Consider the following 19,193-nt stretch of genomic DNA (forward strand, 5'->3'; position numbering starts at 1 on the left):
CACATTTGCCAGGGTATACCACAAAGGATTGTGAAATCATTTGCTGAATCCCTGGACTCTCTCTGTCTCCCCTCTCATCTCCCCCTTCCAAATTATTCTGGTATTTTAAAATAGTGTGTCTTCTTACTTGCTTGTCCAGATTTTATCTGATACTTGACAAAAGCTAAAGTAAATTTTCTACAGGGCAATAATTGATAAATTTAGGACATCTTTCAAGTTTATAGTACAGTACATTGGCTCCTTGCATCCTTAGAGAATAGCAATTGTCTTTATCCCATAGGGAGTTGTGGGAATGAGAGACTGGTGATTAAATATAACTGGTGAACTAAACCTAAGAGGAAGTCAAGGCAATTAATTGATTCTCATCCATGCCTGACTTATCTCTCCCCCCCCCCCTGTGTTGTCATGTGTGTAGAGTTTTGTCATGAATTAAGATTCTAAATAACTTTCTGTTTTTTGTCTCTTCTAGTCATCTCAACTAGAGCTCCACCTTCACCTTCACCATTGCCATTTCCACCACAAGCTATTCTCCCTCCTACCCCGACTAGCTACTTCTCTCACCCAACAATCCGATACCCTCCTCACCTGAATCCTCAGGATACTCTGAAGAATTATTCTTATGACCCGTCCAGTCCACAAACCAGCCAGGTACTGTAACAACAATTAATGTGTGAATAATTTTAAGAAGAATACGTCCTATGTACGTTTTGAGATCCCATGATGTCACTTTTTATATGAACAAGTTGAGTCTTGTAGTATATAAAGTTCAGCACTTCTGTACTTTTCCATTAATGTGCCTGCATATAAGTGGTATGGCCACTTGTAGTTGTATTCATTCTTGCTTTGGCAGTTATAAATCTGTTACGTTTGGATGATGAATGGACAAGAGCACAATCCTTTTTGCACATCTTTTACTGGGGTTGTAAGCTCAGAAGGTCACAATAGATGTAGCCCAGTGAAATTATTCCTTAGTGCAAACAGAGAATTCTTTTGTCCCTTTGGAATTTACTCATATTTGTTTATCTCTCTCTGCTTTCTGCACCTGATAATGCAGGCTAGTTACACTTGTAGTTTTCTCAATTGAAGACTCTAGCTAATAGATCTTTCTTATTGGTGTTTAGGTTACAGCCATTTATGGCAATTATTGTGGGTGTAAGTTAGAGACAAAGTATTTCCTTCAGGGAGAAGCAAGAAATATGCTAATGTATGTACGTGCACATGCACGCACACACACAAGCATGTACGCCTATTTATAAACCAGCTATTTAGATCAATTTTCTTGAGTTGTGTGCTACTTTGTAGTATTTTGCATATATTTGCATATATGTTTATGAGCATTGCACAATAACTGAAGATGTAAGTTTTCAGTTTAGTCAGGAACAGGTGCTCATAAATGTGTGACAGATCACTTGTTTCCAAAATGGTAATCAGTACTGTTGTTAGCAGATAATTGTTTTTCAAAGCATCCATGTACAATTGTGTTTTCATGACAGCATCCACTTGTTTCATATATGATCTATTTTATATTTGCAATGCAAGTCTAGTTTGAAAGTATGGTTTCTACTTTTGCTGTTTCCTATATTCATAGTTCATTTTGCAGTATTTTAGGAATATTCCAAGCAGTTTTTGTCTGATACAATTAGCAGGTTGATATACAATTAATTCCCTTTTCCCTTTATAGATCATTGTTTTCTTGATACTTTATCACTTCAATTTATAAATTGCTTTTCAGTTCTTAAAAGAAGAAAATAACAGTAATAAAACTATAACAATTAAATAGACTAGAACTAATAGGAGACAATATAAAGCAGGGTTCAAATACCTGCTTGGCCAGGAAACTCACTGGGAGAGAGTTTCACTCTCTCAGTCTCAGAGAAAGGCAAATGCAAACCTCCTCTGAACAAATCTTGCCAAGAAATCCCTGTGATAGGTTTTCCTTAGGCTTATTGGAAATGACTTGAAGGCATGCAATAACTGTAACAAAAGAAAGAAAGAAAGAAAGCAAAACTAAACATTACCAATCTTTCTGGCATGGAAAGAAAAAAAAACATTATTTCTGCTCTCCTAAATGAATCTGCTGCACTGACTGGGAACGTGCATTATATCCCTCAGAAGGAAGTTCCACAAAATGTGAATTATCATTGAGAATACACTAGATTGTGATCTAGTGCATTGTCTTCAGTGATTGAGCTCATAATGGAGCCTTTTAATCCAATTTTTTGGAAAATAAATATGGAGAAAGCATTTCTTCAGCTATTGTGGATTCAGACAATTTAAGGCTTTAAAGTAGGGATGGAGAAACCTTGGTTCTCCTGATGTTTCAGACAGCAGGTGTGTATATGCCTTCAAGTCACCTGTCAACCTTATGAATTTCATAAGGTTTTCTTAGGCAAGGGATATTCCAAGGTGATTTTGCCAGTTCTCTCCTCTGAAATGTAGCCTACAGTACCTGGTATTCATTGGCAGTCCCCCCCATCCATCTACTAACTAGGGCTGAACCTGCTCAGCTTCCAGGATCAGACAGGGACTGGTCACTTTAGAGTATTTAGATGCTATGGCCCGGTCCAGATGGACGGGATAGGACGCCCTCGTTACGTGCAAGGGGCGGCGCTTCTAGACGCCCCTTGCACATGACAAGGGCATCAAAATGGCAGCACCCTGTACAGATGGGCACTGCCATGGTTATGTGCCAGACGCATAGCGTCCACACATCGTGGCGTCATGACAGCGCAAGTGCACCACTGGTGCACTGTGACGTCATAATGGCGTTGCAAGAAGTACCCGCTTTTCACAGGTTCTTTTTGGTCCGCGGGGAAGTCCCGCGGTCTTGAGGCTGCAGCTTCCCCGTGGACCAAAACTAGGCGCTGGGAGGCCATCCTTTTTGGACAGTCTGTTCCGTGCCTATATTTCCTTTAATTCCTTACCACTGGTCATGCCAGCTGACACTTTTGGGAGATGAAATTGAAAAAACCTGGAGAGCCAAGTATTTCCCATCTGGAGGGCCAATTGCTTTAGACCAGTAATTCCCGAACTTTTCTTCTCTGGATGTTTTGGACATTCAAGTTCAAAACATCTTGAAAGGTCAAGGTTTGGGAATCACAGCTTTAGACTGAAGACTAAAATTAGCACCTTGAATCTAGCAATGAAAACAAAATGGCAATATAGAAATCTCACAAATTGGTATAATATGCTTCTTGTGTATGACTCGGGAAAGCAATATTCTAGATCACAACAGTTTCCGAGTGTTCTTCAGAGGCAGTCACATGGTGAGCACCATTTATACTTGGTAAATGTTACTTGATACTTGTCTACTTGATAAATGACCAACATACTGTACATGATGCAGCAGTAAGTTTGTTGTCCAAGTAGGCATGCACAATGTGGTCAATGACAGTACCAACCCTATCATTGCCGTTACCCTGCCCTACCATTAGACAAAGCATCAGTTTACTCTGAAGTGGAGCAGTGAGTAGATCTGTATAATAAAATATATGTAAAATATTTTGGGTCCTATGCAAGGAATACAGCTCTTTCCAAACATAATTTCCTCGATTTGACCCTTTACAGGACAATCAGAATAATTACGTCATGAGCTCTAAGTAATCAAAAAATAAGTATCACTGACTAAGCTGAGTTTCATTTTATTAATTCTCATTTAATCCAGACAGATATTCAAGAATATAACTCTTGCATTGAGGTCTGATGAAAAAGAAGTAGTAATGATCCTTATACTAAGATACTTTACTTCATAATTCTGAAAGAGGGGGGACAGTTTATTAGAATTTACTGATGGAACTTTCTCCTCTGGTAGTAAATGTGGGCTCCTTAATTTCAAAATAAGTTTAATAGCTTGATCCTAAGGGTGTCTGTTTAGAAATAAGTCATTTGGTCTTACTCCCAAATGAATGTGCTTTGACTACATAAGAATGAGGCTTCCTCTCTGCCCCCAGAATATTAATCCTAATTAAAAGATGAATGTCAGATTTTAATGTACAAATTGCTGTCGGTGTCTGGATTAAAATTTATGCTGGTTTTTGGTTGATGTTGTTTTTGCTGAGACTCAGCTGGGAACAGGGCACATAGGAACTGATTTTAATTTGTGTAAACTTTCCATGAATAATAAAATCTAATTAAGACATCCATTAGATGTCCTCAATGTTAATTCAGTGTGGAAAATCTGAGTTCTATTGTTTTTTTTTACACTGATGTCTCAATTAGGTAATGCTGAGTGAAAAATGCAAAATTAAAATCAGTCCTGTAGTGTTGCACATCTTTCTAATATTTAGTGGTAGCTCTGCTTACACATTTAATTTTTAAAGTTTCTTTTATGTAACTATTTTGTAATATAGTTTGTATTAAGATTTTCAAGAAAATTGGAGAAGTAATCTCTCAGTGGAAACCATTATATCCATTTTACAGCATTTCTTGATCCTCTCAAATGCCTTTAACATGGCAGATAGATTTATTGGCTATGGTGAACATTAATAATGCTGAACACCATTTTATGCTTTAATGATATTGTTATTTATTTCATTTATGTGCTGTCTTTATCTTGAAATGGAACCCAAGGCAGCTCACAGAAAGAATCATCTAAAGCCTGAACAATAAAATTTAAACAAAAATTAAATTAAAAAATAGTATGTTTGGATATGGCAAGGTTTTCTTGTTCATCTGAATTTTGATGACATTGGAGGCTTGGCAAATTGTGTGTGTAAGCTTTGTTTTAGAATAACCCTGGAATTAAATTTGCAAGACTGCCATCAGAATATTGTGTATATCCTTAGTACATAGTTACGTCAGGATTTTTTTCCAATAGGTGTAGAATGAGATGACTATTTTATTTTTTTCCTTTCAAAAAGTAAAGAACAAGAGTATAAGGTATTTCAGCAACAAAGGGGGCTTATACTGTGAGACCTTATCGTTGAGACAAACCAGATTTCTTCTTTAAATAAAGCATGTTTTTATTTAAACAACTTTGATTATCATAATTTGCAAAATTGCATCTGTATGAATCATGTCAGTTAGTCCTTTCCCACTACAAAGCATATTCATTTATTTAGTTTTCCAGGAAGGATTGTGGTAAATGTTTCACCTGGAGAAAGAAGTGATGGCCTGAGAGCATTTACCTAAAATGACTTTTTCCTCACCAACATATTTTAATATTACTTTAATTTAGATTTAGACAACCAAAGGTATATGACATTCCCCATAGTAATTTTGAGACTAATTGCTTTAGTGCTTTCACTATTTATAGTGAGCCAATTACTGTATACATTTGAATATTTTAAGTGTAAAGATATAGAGCTAGTAGGGATTTCCACAAGAGAAACAAATCTGCAGTTGTTTCAATGTAATATTAAATGCACCTAATTACATGTAGCTGAACAATCAGACAGTTCCAAAAACTGTAGTAAAAACTGAAGATGTGCCAAATAAACTCAAGGATAAAGTGCTCTTCTAGACTGGTCTAATGAAGTCTGGATTCTCGTGATGTAGTTCCTTGGTTTTTGCCAGGTTTTGCTGGCTATTGACATATCTGTGTCCACACATGCTTAGATGGTGTGTGTGTGTGTGTGTTTATAGTGAATTGTTGGAATTATGCTGGAACTCTTTTTAAAAAAGCCAGGATATGATTTGGTGATCAATAGCTTTTGCTTTTGTTTTGTTTTTTTTAGTTACAGAGTTATAGTGCAACAGTGCAATTTCACTGAGAAGGAAAAGAGACAGGAAAGTATTATTCTGATACATCTCAGAATTAAAAAGAAACCAACTTGAAGGTGGGAATAAAATATTGGAGATCGTGCTGGGAATTGCCAGGAAATAATTGAGTACAAGAGAAACATTGTTTTAGGCATTTTTTTGGAAAAAAACCAACAACAACCACAACAACAATAAAGAATTATAGCAATAAATACTTCAAAGTCACAACACATTTGCTCCAAAGAAGTGTTTTTGTTTAGGATGAATGTTACTTGTGTAGATGTGTGAGTGAGATATTTGGGCAAGTATTGACAAATTAAGGTAGTACGTATCAGTGCTGCACAGATATTGGCTCAGTAATTTTTATGACTCAAATACTTGGGACAGGAGAATTTGGGGTTTCAGATTTTTTTTTCAGATTTTGGAATATTTGTATATACATAATAAGAAATCTTGGAAATGGAGGCACCCAAGTCTAAACACGAAATTAATTTATGTTTCTTATACACCTTATATACTTAGCCTAAAAGTAATTTGATACATAATATTTTTAATAATTTTGTGTATTAAACAATGTTTGTATACACTGAAACCTCAGAAAGCAAAAGTGTCACTGTCTCAGCCACGCATATATTATTTCCATATTATTGACATGGACTGTGGTGTCTGAATACCTGAGCTGAGATTTGTACCATGGATTTTATGGCATTGTGCTACAACAGCCTTTTCTCATCTAATGCATAGTCTATGATACCAAAGCAGGTATGAAGACACTTCTTGTGACAAAATAATTATGACAGCCATTGATGATTGCTGTAGCATTTGTATACAAAGGATTTATGTTATGTATCTCACTTGAACTTGCTGGACATTTTTATTTTTCTTATGGCAGAGATAAGGACTTTTAGGACTCATCAACTACATCTTTCAAATGTAAATATATAATTATGATATTTTTAAAAAATGCAGCAACTTATCAAAAATCTCACTTGCATAAAACTGTCATATCACTGATTTTTCAAATGAAAGGTGAGTTGAGTCAGGAAATTACATACATGCTGCTTTATTTTCCCTAATAAATTGATAGAAAGGATTCTTAAAACTGAAACTGTTAAAAACAACAACAACCAGTATGACTTCTGCAAAGGGCAGTCTTGCTTCATCAGCCATGGGCTTCATCAGTTATACAACATCTTTATCAATGACTTGGATGACAGAATTGGGGGCACACTCATCAAATTTGCAGATGACACCAAATTAGGAGGAATAGCTAATACTCCAGAGGACAGGATCAAAATTCAAAATGACCTGAATAGACTAGAAAGCTTCCCCTTTCACCTAAGTGGTTTTACCGGACCGACTCTCCCAGACTTCGGAGGTCGTTTGTTTCGAGGACGAACAGGACTATGATGCATCCTCTGTCCTTGCTAAGCCCCCCCCCCCCCAGATGGGATGTTGTTTTTGATCAAGCTACAGGCACTTATTTTTTGCTTCTAGACCCTTCTGAAGTCAGTGGAGGCCATTTTGTTTCAACCTTCCAGCCTGTTGAACCTCTCTTGCCTCCTCCAAGGTCATCTGCAGCATACATTCCACTTCGGTCTCGCCTCTCCTCAGCTTCCCGAGTGGAACCAGTCCACCCATGCTGTCTCCCTGCAAGTGCGCCCCTCGTTGCCGGTACCAGTAACCACTCAAGCCCTCTCGGCTCGCACCAGGACCAGGTCAGCTTCCACTGAATCTGCAGACCACTACGTCTCCGACTACGTTCATGCTCAGCAATCACAGTCTCTTGCCTTTCTCGAGGCCCCCTCTCCTTCAGATGACATTTTTTCTTTCTCAGAACAAATGATCCGGATGGGCAAAGCCTTAAACATTGAAGTCCTCCATGTAGACTATCACACGTTTGACCAAATTGATGAGAGGGTTCAGGACAAAGTTCCAACTCCGACCTCCATTGCATTCCTACCATCTATGTCCAGGATTGCAAAGAGCTCTTGTCCCACTTTGTCCATGGCCCAACCTTCCACCAAGAAACTTTACAATCTCTACCATATCACACCCGCGGAAGAGATTTGGCTGTTTGAACATCCTTGCCCAAATTTGGCGATTGTGGAAGCCTCCCAAGCCCTCTCGGCCCCGAAGACAGCTCTGACACTCAATGACAAGGAAGGTTGTAAGTTCGACACCATGGCACGGAAATCCTACGCCTCCATAGTCCTGGACCTCAAAATCCAGAACTGCTCAGCCTACCAACAGCAGCTTTGGGAGAAAGCTCTTCCCTTGTATGAAGACCTCCCTAAGGACAAGTGACAGACAACCAGGGTAGATACAACCAATCTTTGGACTACCAAAAACAGTGTTTCTCTCCCCAACAACAAGGGAAACTCCAAGAAAAACAGAAATACAAGCAACCCTTCCATAAAAAGGATGCAGAACAAGGCAAGTGCCGCTTCTGAAGCTCCCCAGCACACTTTATTCTGTCAACTCCCTTTGGGGACTGCCTGACACGCTTCAACCACTCTTGGGCCTCCATAACATCCAACTCCTGGGTGCTTTCCATCGTCTCTGTAGGGGTTATGTCCTGGAGCTTCAATCCTGTCCCCCAAGGGGTATCATTCTCACCATTCCCCCCTCAGACGTCCTTCTCGACGAAGGGCACTCCTTGCTTCAAAAAGGGGCCGTCGAGCCCGTCCTGTCCCAGACCCGACATTGCCTTTTCTCCAGATACTTTATTGTCTCGAAAGCCACAGGCGGCCTCCATCCCATCCTGGACTTGTGTTTTCTCAAGTCTTTCATTGCCTATAAGCGTTTCCGTATGGTAACCTTGGCCTTGATCTTGCCTCTCCTGCAGGAGTCAGACTGGTTCGCCACCTTGGATCTTCACGATGCTTATTTCCACAACTGCATCCAAGAGGACCACCTTCTCGCCTTTTCTGTCGGCCCCTACTTTTTTTTCAATACCGAGTACTGCCTTTTGGACTTTCCACTGCACTGAGAGATTTCGCAAAGTACATGGCGGTCATATCTGCATATCTCCGCCAACAAAACATCATTGTCTTTCCTTACCTCGATGACTGGTTGCTCGTGGCCCCGTCCAGGCATATGCTCCTCTCCCATCTCGAGTTGGTACTCTCTCTCCTTCACCACTTGGGACTCATGATCAACAGAGAAAAGTCCACCCTCTGCCCAAAACAACAGGTGCACTTCATAGGAGCTATCTCAGACTCCACGACCTGCAGAGCATACCTTCCTCATGACAGGTTCCTCAATCTCAGGTCTACAATTCATTGCTGCCTCACCTTCCGGCAGATCACTGCGCAAACAGCTCAGGTCGCCCCCGCCCATATGGCATCCATGACATATGTCATGCCGTGGGCCCGTCTCCGCGTGCGTCCCTTCCTTGTGGCTCCTCTCGGTCTTCGATCCTGCCTTCAACGATCCACGGAAGTGGATCACCGTTCCAAGGCCTGTCGCCCACTCTCTCCATTGGTGGTTCAACCCATGCAATGTCTTGGTGGGCATTCCCTTTATACCACCACAGCCTCAGACTTCGCTGACCACCAATGCCTCAAACACGGCCTGGGGAGCCCATTTCGATGACCTCTCTGTCCACGGGAGATGGTCTCCCAAAGAACGCTAATTCCACATCAATGCGCTCAAGATGCTAGCAGTACAGAAGGCACTGAAGGCCTTCGAATCCCCCCTGCGAAACCAGGTCTTCCTCCTCCTCATGGACAACATGACTGTGATGTATTACATCAACGAACAGGGCAGTACCAGGTCGGCCACCCTTCAAATTTGGAACTGGTGCATTCAAAAACGGATCATCTTGCAAGCCATACCATCTCCCTGGAGAGGAGAACGAGCTTGCAGACAAACTGAGCAGGGCTCCAGACTCTTGTCTTGAGTGGCTGAATCCTCGGGTTGCCATTCACCTCCTTTCTCTGTGGGGGACCTCAATGTTGACCTTTTCACCTCTCATCTCAACACTCACTGCGACCACTTCTATTCCAGGATCCCTTCATCTCGGTCCCGAGGGGATACCTTCCTCTTCCAGTGGTCCCCCCCATTTCTTCTAATCACCAGAGTGATAGCAAAACTGCTCACCAACAGATCGGACACAATCCTGATCACCCCTTGGTGGCCGAGGCAACTGTGGCTCGCTCCCCTGCTCCATCTCTCTAACAACCAATTCTGGCCTCTGCCACTCCAACTTGACCTCCTGAGCTTTCATGACAGTTGGGTTCGCCACCCCGACGTGAACACTCTCCATCTAGTGGCATGGAGGATTCTGCCCTGACCTGGGTACCGGTCCGAGAAATCATCTTGGCTTCCTGAAAGCCTTCCACTCAGCACTCCTACGCCCTCAAGTGGGCTAAATTTTTGACTTTCCTGTCCTCAACGGGACTCTTCGGAAGTCAATGTCTCCATTGTCTTGGATTTCCTCCATCACCTCTCAGCATCGGGACTCTCCATTTCGTCCTTAAAATGCTACCTTGCAGTGTCTGCTACCAATTCTCCGGTTGGCTATCCTTCTTCACTGACCCACTCGTGAAGAAATTTTTCAGAGGCCTTGCCAACCTAAGACCACCAGGAGTGATCCCGATCCTGGCTTGGGACCTCCAACTCGTCTTAGCAGCACTTGCTACCTCACCCTTTGAACCTCTGGCTTCCTGTGACCTCAGGCTCCTCACCTGGAAGACAGCCTTCTTGGTAGCCATCACCTCAGCACACCGGGGCAGTGAACTCTGTGCCCTCCGTACGGAATCTCTGTACTTGAATTTTTTTAAGGACAAGGTTGTCCTCCGTCCAGACCTTTCCTTTCTACCAAAGGTCGTGCCCACCTTTCATCTCAGTCATTCTCCCAACGCTAGCCCTGAACCCCGACCACCGACACTGAGCGCTGGCTCCACTACCTTGATGTCAGCCTTCTACCTCAATAGGACTGTGTCCTCTTGTCATTCTCCCAAACTTTTCATCTGCTAAAAGGGACTTCCAGGCACACCTCAAGGTCTCTCCGAATTCCGCCTATGCTCGAGCCCCATTCGAAACAATGGGGCTCGTGCACGGTGGCGCGGGCGCAACGGGCGCGCACGCCCATTCAGTTGAATGGGACGCGCCACCCCTTCCGCCCCGCGCGCGCCGGCGGCTTTGAGCGCCTATCCTCAAAGCCGCCTATAAAAAGGCAGCGTATGGCGAGGACCCACTGTAGTATCTTCTTATGAAATCTGTGCCCAATCCCCCCCCAACCCCATTTCCTAATCAACAGCATATTATAAAAATGGTTCAGTTTTCTAGTTTAAAGGGTTGGTTTTTTTGGTGTGCCAAGAAAGAGCTTATATGAGCTGTTTAGTTTCTGTTCATTGTGATCACTTGGGAACAGTATATTGATGACGCATTGTTGCAGATAGTGCTGGCCTCGAGCTGTGCATATTTAAGTTGAGTTTGTGGTTTGGTAACAGAATGACTTAAGGAAGCTGATGACACCAAATGTTACTCCATGTGTTCCTTGGAACTCTCCCCCCCCCCCATTTTTTTCTTTTGAAACAGCCATACAGCCATTCCTCACTAATACAGTAGATTAGGTTCCAGACCACCACTGAAAAACAAATCTTGCCTTAATGTGTATCATAGCCTTTTTTCACTTGCCAGTGAACATTAAAGCCTAAATTACATTTACATACTGAGCATAGGTTAAACAAAAGTGGGGCCATTTGACTTGCTTGATTCAGCTCAAGAGTCAACTGATGTGTGCGTCACTGCTGAAAATTCCCTTAAAATCAAGCCAAATGCTGAAAATAGTAAATGGGAATATAATTGAATATCATTTTTTTTAAAAAAAAAAGTTTTCTTAATTGAAATGCCATAAAGATTGGTGTTTCTGTATATTGTGTAAATAACATTTTAGGGGGTATTGTTGAGGTACCAAAATGTAGAAGAAGTAACTATGAGCAAAGAACAACTAAGAAAAAGATTTTTTCCACAGTTGCCAAACTTGTTTGTATACGTCCAGGGGCTGAATATGTGCAGATAAATATTTTAAAATTTAGACTGCAGGCCTAAATAGCTATTGGGGGTGAGGAGTAATATACCAGGGACGTAGCCAAGGGGGGGGGGTTCTTGGGGTCCGGACCCCTCCTTCCATTAGAAAAATGAATGGTGTGTGCTGCTGCACCACCGCACCCAAGCCCCATTATAATGGTGGCACTTAGTCTGGACCCCCCCCCCTTTCTAAAATCCTAGCTACGTCCCTGAATATACAGGTTGTGTCCATTTGAAAACATAACAATTTTAAATTAGTTCAGTGGAACTACTTAAAACCATTTATTACCATTTTTGTGCCGTTCCTCTGACACTGTATCTGTGTAGAATTGTGACCTTAAATTGTGTTCATTATATAAATAGAATGAGCCCTCCATATCTACGGATTCTGCATCCACAGACTCAACTTGAAAATATTTTTAAATCCAAAATGCAAACATTGATTTTGCCATTTTATGTAAGGGATACCATTTTACTGGGCCACTGTACATAATGGGACTTGTGCAGCCATGGATTTCGGTATCCACAGGGTCTTAGAATCAAACCCAGACACCAAGGACTCCCTATACTAATGAGCAATAATTGAGATTGTTTGATATGAGAAAGATGATATTGTTTTCTCTATATTTGTGTGTGCATGTCCCTTCAAATTGCCTGAACATATTGCAGCCCCATGAATTTCATAGCATTTTCATTGGGAAGAGATTTGCCGGTTCCTTCTTCTGAAATATAGCCTGGAATTCATTGGTGGTCTGACCCTGTTTAATCCTCCAAAATGGGAACTGGTGCTAGATCATACTTTAGCGTATGATCTAGGTATCACAAACAAGCTTCTGCAAACATACATATTGCACATTGCACTGTGTGACGTTCTATATTATGTGTATCTTTATTTTACATCTTCCATCTTGTAGTTTTTTTGTTACTTGTATATTACATTTTGTAAACTCTGGAAGTTTGAAAACGAGAAAAAAGAGAGAGATATTTCAAATGACACTCGTGAGCTTGAATCCTCTTGTGTAACCCCAAGTAGAGTTGAATCCTGAGCAGACACATTGGTCAGCCCCACTCTGCTTGGAAGTAACATCAGAATTAAGACCTCAGAGTAGTATTAAATATGATAAAAGTTATTGCACAGTTTTATGTATCTTATTCTTCATTGTAATGTCTGTTAAACAGAATGACCCTATTCACATGTCATATTAAGTAATTTTTAAATGAACATTTCCTGGTGCAGATAGCCTGATTTCTCCAGCTTTAGGCCAAAGCAGGTAAACCCGGGATGATCCTTGTGCTTTATGGCTGTTTAGCAGCAGTCCAAACATAGCAAGAACCAGCACATTAGCTTGTCTCTCTTCCACAAGCCAGAAAAGAAACAGAATGTTGCTTCCTGTGCTCCTTGAGGAGAAACAGACCAGGGTGTGAGACCCTGCCACATTTGAGAGCTTACAGCAAACTACAGATGGAGGGATAGTGGTTTTCTATAGCTCCCCCCCCCCCCCCCGCCGCTTTCAGTGGAACTAATTGGCAACAGTGTATTAATAGGGTGGCTCATTCGTAAAGTAGATTTTTGCAAAATTCTACCTTGTTGTGGTGTCTGGATGCACCCAATGTGCAATATGACAACAGAAGGCTATATATCTACCTTCCTATGTTTGATAAGGCATGCAACACAATATGAGGGGTGGGGAAGGACATGAAGTAGAAACCATTCTATGTCTCTCGGACCCCTGAAAGGTCTGGAAACTGCTATTTAAACGAAGGGTTCAGTGTATACTAATGCATTGAGTTACATTGATTTTAGTGGGTGTTCAATCTAATTAACTTTATCTGCATTCCATTCATATCTGTATATATGCCTGAATGTATTTATACATGTTTATGCCTGTACACTTATATTAAACATTTTGAGTTGTATAATTAACAGATAAATATCAAATAGAATTGTAGTTTTCCGTACACTTAACTGTTACAGAGTGTCTTTTTAAACAGTTCCATCACTGTAGCCTAAAGTTATTTCTTTCACCATAGTTTTGTCTGTGAATTTAGCTAGCCAAATGAATAGGAAAATTTGACATAGTAATGGCATCTCTATCACTTTTTTTGTTTACTCTGTGTTTACAATATTACCAATGCAAATAATTAATATTTCTGGTTATTCAAAACACAATGATCTAAAGAAAGCAAGTATTTTTATTCTTCAAATATAAACACATGGCTTGTGGTCTTTATACCTATGGTAGGCTGCAGCTCCCAAATTTTCAAGAGACCATTGAAACCTCCCTTTAAAACCTTTGTGGAGAGAAATGGCCCCAAAGTACAAAAACATCCCTACCCAAGCTACCACAGAAATATAGCAGTTGGGTTTTGATTGCCCTCTAATCATTACAGTGTGCCCTTGCCTTACATGGGGGATCCGTTCTGGACCCCACCACATAAGGCAAGTTCCATGTGTGTTTGAACCCCATTGAAACTAATGGGGCTCGTGCATGCGGCACGGTGTGGTGCACATGCCACAGGTGCACACCTCAGAACTCCTTTGACTAATGCAGCTGCTTCTAAGGTGGGGTTCGAGGAGTTTAATCATAGCTGTATCATCATAGCTATGTCTTCCATGCAGGATCTTGCCCATCATGGCTGGCCGTCCAGGGGGGTGAGGCATTGATGGCACTTCTTAGACGTATCATCAATGCTTCCCTTGGGGAGGGCCATATACCATCCTCCTTGAAATAAGCGATTGTCAGACTGCTCTTGAAAAAACCTTCCCTGGGCCCCCTGGACATGAAAAATTATAGGCCTTTTTCTCATCTGCCATTTTTGAGCAAGGTGACCAAGAGGGCAGTTGCTCTTCAGCTCCAAGTGGTCTTGGATGAAGCCAGTTTTCTTGATCCATTTCAAATGGGCTTCAGGACCGGGAATGGGGTGGAGACTGCCATGGTCGCTTTAACTGATGATTTTCGTCTAGCCATCGACAGAGGGAGTGTGAACCTGTTGGTGTTGCTAGACCTCTCAGCGGCATTCGACACAGTAGACCATGACCCTTGTGCCTAGTCTGGAAACTCCAGTTTGTACAGAATATGGCAGACAGGTTGGTCACAGGAACAGCAAGGAGTGGCCATATAACACCAATACTGAAGTCACTTCACTGGCTGCCTATTAGTTTCAGGGCACAGTACAAGGTGTTGGTTATCACCTTTAAAGCCTTCCATGGCTTGGGCCCAACCTATCTAAGGGATAGCCTGCTTCCATACAATCCGCCCCATACACTCAGGTCCTCTGGGAGGAATTTACTACAGCCCTTAAAGACCAGGTTGACGGCGACTTCCCAGAGGACATTTTCTGCAGCCGCTCCCAACTTATGGAATGGCCTGCCAGACGAGATCCATCAATTTACCAACCTAGAGAGCTTTAAAAAAGCCATTAAGATTGATCTCTTCCGGCAGGCCTTCCCAGAATAAAATACTCAGCCACGAATAAGACTTCCCATCTATTGAACTCTGCCCATGGTTATTATTATTTGGATTAGTTGGATTTTAATATGTAGTTTTCATCTTATATGGTTTAATCTTCTTTTAAGATTTTAAGGTCATTATGTATATATGGATGCATTTTAACTTGTACACCGCTTTGATTGCCTGGCAAAAAGCGGGATAGAAATTAAAAAATTATTTATTTATATATTTATTTATTTTTCCTCTAGTGAGCACTTGTGAAATAAAGTGAGACTTGTGTCTATTCCTTTCATGGGGCTCACAAAGATTTCAAAATGTTAAAATATGACTAGCAAGTAGTGTTTTATATCCACAACCAAGAAGACACTTGAACTTTTTGTGTGCTTCCTTGTTTTTTATTTATGAAAGGTCTTCTCTTTAGATGCCATAGTTAATAGGCGAAATGTGTTCAGATTTCTAGTTACTCATGCCCATCTGAAAGATTATGTGTTTGCTTGTATCTACTTAATGTGTCATAGTTGTATTTGCTTGCAGATCTTGCTTTCTATAAGACCTTCCTGACTTTGCTACTTTCTGATTACATTTATCAATAAGCAATAAAATGCAGTAAAATCTAGAATTTTAGGCATTGTCCAAGATACAATGATAGCCTTTTAAGTAAATATTTGAAACAACAGATGTAACATTAACACATTGATTCTTCCATCTTCTCTTAGGTTGCTGCTAATCAAGCTCATTTGGTCAGATACATAAAACTACCAGTTCCCTTCTCAACTTAGTGAATTGTAGTATGGTTAATCTAGAATTTTATTAATGCTATTACAAAATTTAGAACAGACAGTTTCTAATATGTTCATATTAGAATAAAAAGTATTGGTGGGATCATTAAACACACACTCTGTATAGTTTCATTTCAAATGCACTATGATAGAAGCATTCAAATAAATGTCCCTGACTGATTCCGAGGGCTCTCTTTTGGTCCTCTATTTCTTTCAAACTATTAGAACAACCCAGCATTTAATACAAGCAAAAAGTAGTGGGTATTATCAGAACTATTGTTTTAAAAAGGCATCCATCTCTTGTCTTTCACAAGAGATTCTATTAGATGGTAAATAGGAACTTGGAGACATTATCTTCATAAGGAAAAAGCCCATAGACCACTAAACAAACCAACATTATAGCTGCTAGATCCTCTGCAGAGAGAGATATTTGCATATTGAAGCAGCTCACTAAAGAAACGGGGTCCTGTAAATCCCAAGGTAGAAGGATAGCTCTCTTGAGCACTATGTGTATATTTCACAAGGCATTCTTCTGGTTTTGTTTTGTAGCCTAACAGCAGTGGTCAAGTAGTAGGGAAAATGCCTGGCCATTTTACTCCAGTTTTGGCACCCTCTCCCCATCACAGTACGGTGCGACCTGTGACCCTGACCATGACAGACACTAAACCCATCACAACATCCACTGAAGGTGAGGCATCTTCACCTACAGCAACCAGTAAGTATTTCTCTAGGAAATAAAAAAGTGTCCATCAAAAGACCAACATAATTTCAAATTAAGGCCAAGCAAAATGCCCTTTCCTTCTATTTGACCAGGCAAGTGCTCAAAGTTAACAGTAAAAAAATATTGACAAAGCTTCTACTCTTCAGTGAAGCTACATATGACATTTTTGACATGGCAACCACAGTCTCAAGAGAGAGAGAAGATAATTTGAGTGTCAGCTGCCAAAACACAATAAAAGCTTGATTCTGTATTTTAAGATGGACATTCTAATACATTGAGAAGGATTCCCAGATTGTTAGCTTTTAAATTGCTGGGCTTGAATGCAGTACAAGAGAGACACACAGAGAGAATGGATTGCTTCTGAGTGAACCTTCATGCAGAACGCATGTCTTGTTCCAAAATCTACTGAATCATACCTGTGATACTCAATTAGGTGGTAATGCACAATGTACCATATATACTCATGTATAAGTTGACCTCATGTATAAGTCAAGGGCAGGTTTTGGAGCCAAAATTAGGAATTTTGATATGACCCTGGATAAGTTGAGGGTAAAACCTAGAGGCATGTAACAAAGGATATAAAGGACGAAGCAAAGGAAAACAATGCCAAAAAACTTACAAAATTCTGTTAGACATAACTGTTTGTACTCACCCTAAAGTCTGGCTCAATGAGGAGGGAACTACAGTAAATAGTGGCTGTTTGATGTGGGGGAAGTAACCAGGCACAGACAGGGCTCAGAAAACACATGTATTCCTACTTTCTCAGTGCTTCTTTGATGGGAGGTGGTGCCAAAGAGCCACTGCTACCACCCTTTTCCCATCCAGGCATTCAAAAAGCTCAGAAGCAAAACAGCAGCAGAGAGAATAGATAGAGGTGTTTGGTGCTTCTTTTAGAGTCTCCCAGAATAGACTGAGCTCTCGCCTTTCACCACTCTACTTAAAGAAGGGGATAGTTCCTTTTTTGCTAAGAGCTAAGGTTGACCCATGGTTTTTTGGATCAATTTTTTGACTAAAATTTCTAGACCTATGCACGAGTATATACAGTATGTGAATTAAAGCATTACCAGTCACTACACAGTACCATATTACTACCCTATAGTCTTCAATGGAATTGCAGATGTAGAAATGTGTGTGTCAGTTGTTTGCACAACTTGTGGCTGCCACATAGAATTATAATGGTTACAATAAAAACTTGAAGATCAATATCCTACATGTACATATGCTCTTAAATTCTTAAGGTTCATCCATATTGGTTAAAACAGTGCAAAGGAAAGTGGAATGGTAATTTAGAGACCTCTGTCAGCTTCTACTGGCCAGGTTGAGTGGGTAGGTGAGTTACTTCAGATATCTCATTTTTTAAAAAAATCCTCTCCCACTTGAGGGAAACTGCCTATGCCAGCATTAGACTGGGATAAGCAGTATGCCCAGTCCTGGGAACTGAAGAACAGAAAAGCTTTTGGATCCACTCAATCCAACCTCTTGCTAGAGAATATACAGCACTCACATGAAATCAGTCCCTCTGGAGTGGATGTGTCTTCCCTGCTGATAGAGAGCTATCTCTGCCCATTTCTAAAACAAACACTGTGATCTAGTAATGAATCAATTAACAGTGTCGTATTTAATCAGATCTCCTCTGATTTTCCATTTCTGAAAGGGACATGTTTTTCAACAGCAATAACGAAGCTTTTAATGCTCTGAAGTAGTTCATCCTTCAGGATGCAATGGGAATAGAGCATTAGTGCTTTCATCATATCTCATGTATGTTCCTCTCAAACAATTGGACACTAGCTAACTATTAATCAAATAGCAACATTTTAGTGTTTAAGGAATCATAAACAATGTAAATTTATTACTGGCTCTCACTGCAAGTTTTAGGAAGAGGATATGATTTCTACTAACTGATATTAACAGATTTCTCTTTGTAAATGAACAAAATATAAATAAAAAGGATCTATCTGTGTGTGAAATGTGCTTATATTCTAATATTAAATATTCAAAACATTAAATTTTCATAAAGTGCCACTTGCAGTAAATTGATGGTCCTTTATCTTAAAATAGAATCAGGAATTAATGGTAGATTAAATCACTTCTATCTGAAACAATTTAAAACCTCTTAAATTAATTTGTGTGCCTAATGAGATATTTCACCTATGCATTCAGGATCAGTCACTCTATAGTGCTTTTAAAGTATTTGTCTTCAGATTTGTTTCCAGTGAATTTTTTTTAACGACGCTCAGTGCCACCAAAATCATCAATTATAATAATTGAGAATATTTTCAGTGTTCTTACCTATTTACAGTTCTATAGTTTCAGTCTAATTACTGTATACCAACTTTGATTTACCTAGTCTTTTTACCAAACAACCCCCCCCCCAAAAAAAAAAAACCATAAGTAAAATGACTTTTCCTGTACTGATGAGAAACCAGCACATTTTGACACTTCACTTCACTTTACATAACAGATCCAATAATTTCTTATGGAGGTGTCTCAGTATATTTTTTA

At 40.3% G+C, this 19,193-nt stretch overlaps 1 protein-coding gene across 12 annotated transcripts in view; it reads left to right on the plus strand.

Annotated features, from left to right (window-relative positions):
* NFIB (nuclear factor I B) overlaps window positions 1-19,193 on the plus strand; it is a 328,904-nt gene that overhangs the window by 274,267 nt on the left and 35,444 nt on the right. For 6 of the 12 annotated variants that reach the window (XM_089489504.1, XM_089489498.1, XM_089489556.1 and 3 more), the window contains exons 8-9: window positions 470-648; window positions 16,520-16,685. In XM_089489504.1, coding sequence (XP_089345630.1) covers window positions 470-648; window positions 16,520-16,685 — 345 coding nt within the window. The remainder of the gene's footprint in view (window positions 1-469; window positions 649-16,519; window positions 16,686-19,193) is intronic. The other 6 variants (XM_089489520.1, XM_089489511.1, XM_089489547.1 and 3 more) reach the window with 2 other exon arrangements.

This window comes from Sceloporus occidentalis, unplaced genomic scaffold, assembly GCF_023333645.1.
Source record: "Sceloporus occidentalis isolate IW3139 unplaced genomic scaffold, rSceOcc1.0.p SCAF_1, whole genome shotgun sequence".
Lineage (NCBI taxonomy): Eukaryota > Metazoa > Chordata > Lepidosauria > Squamata > Phrynosomatidae > Sceloporus > Sceloporus occidentalis.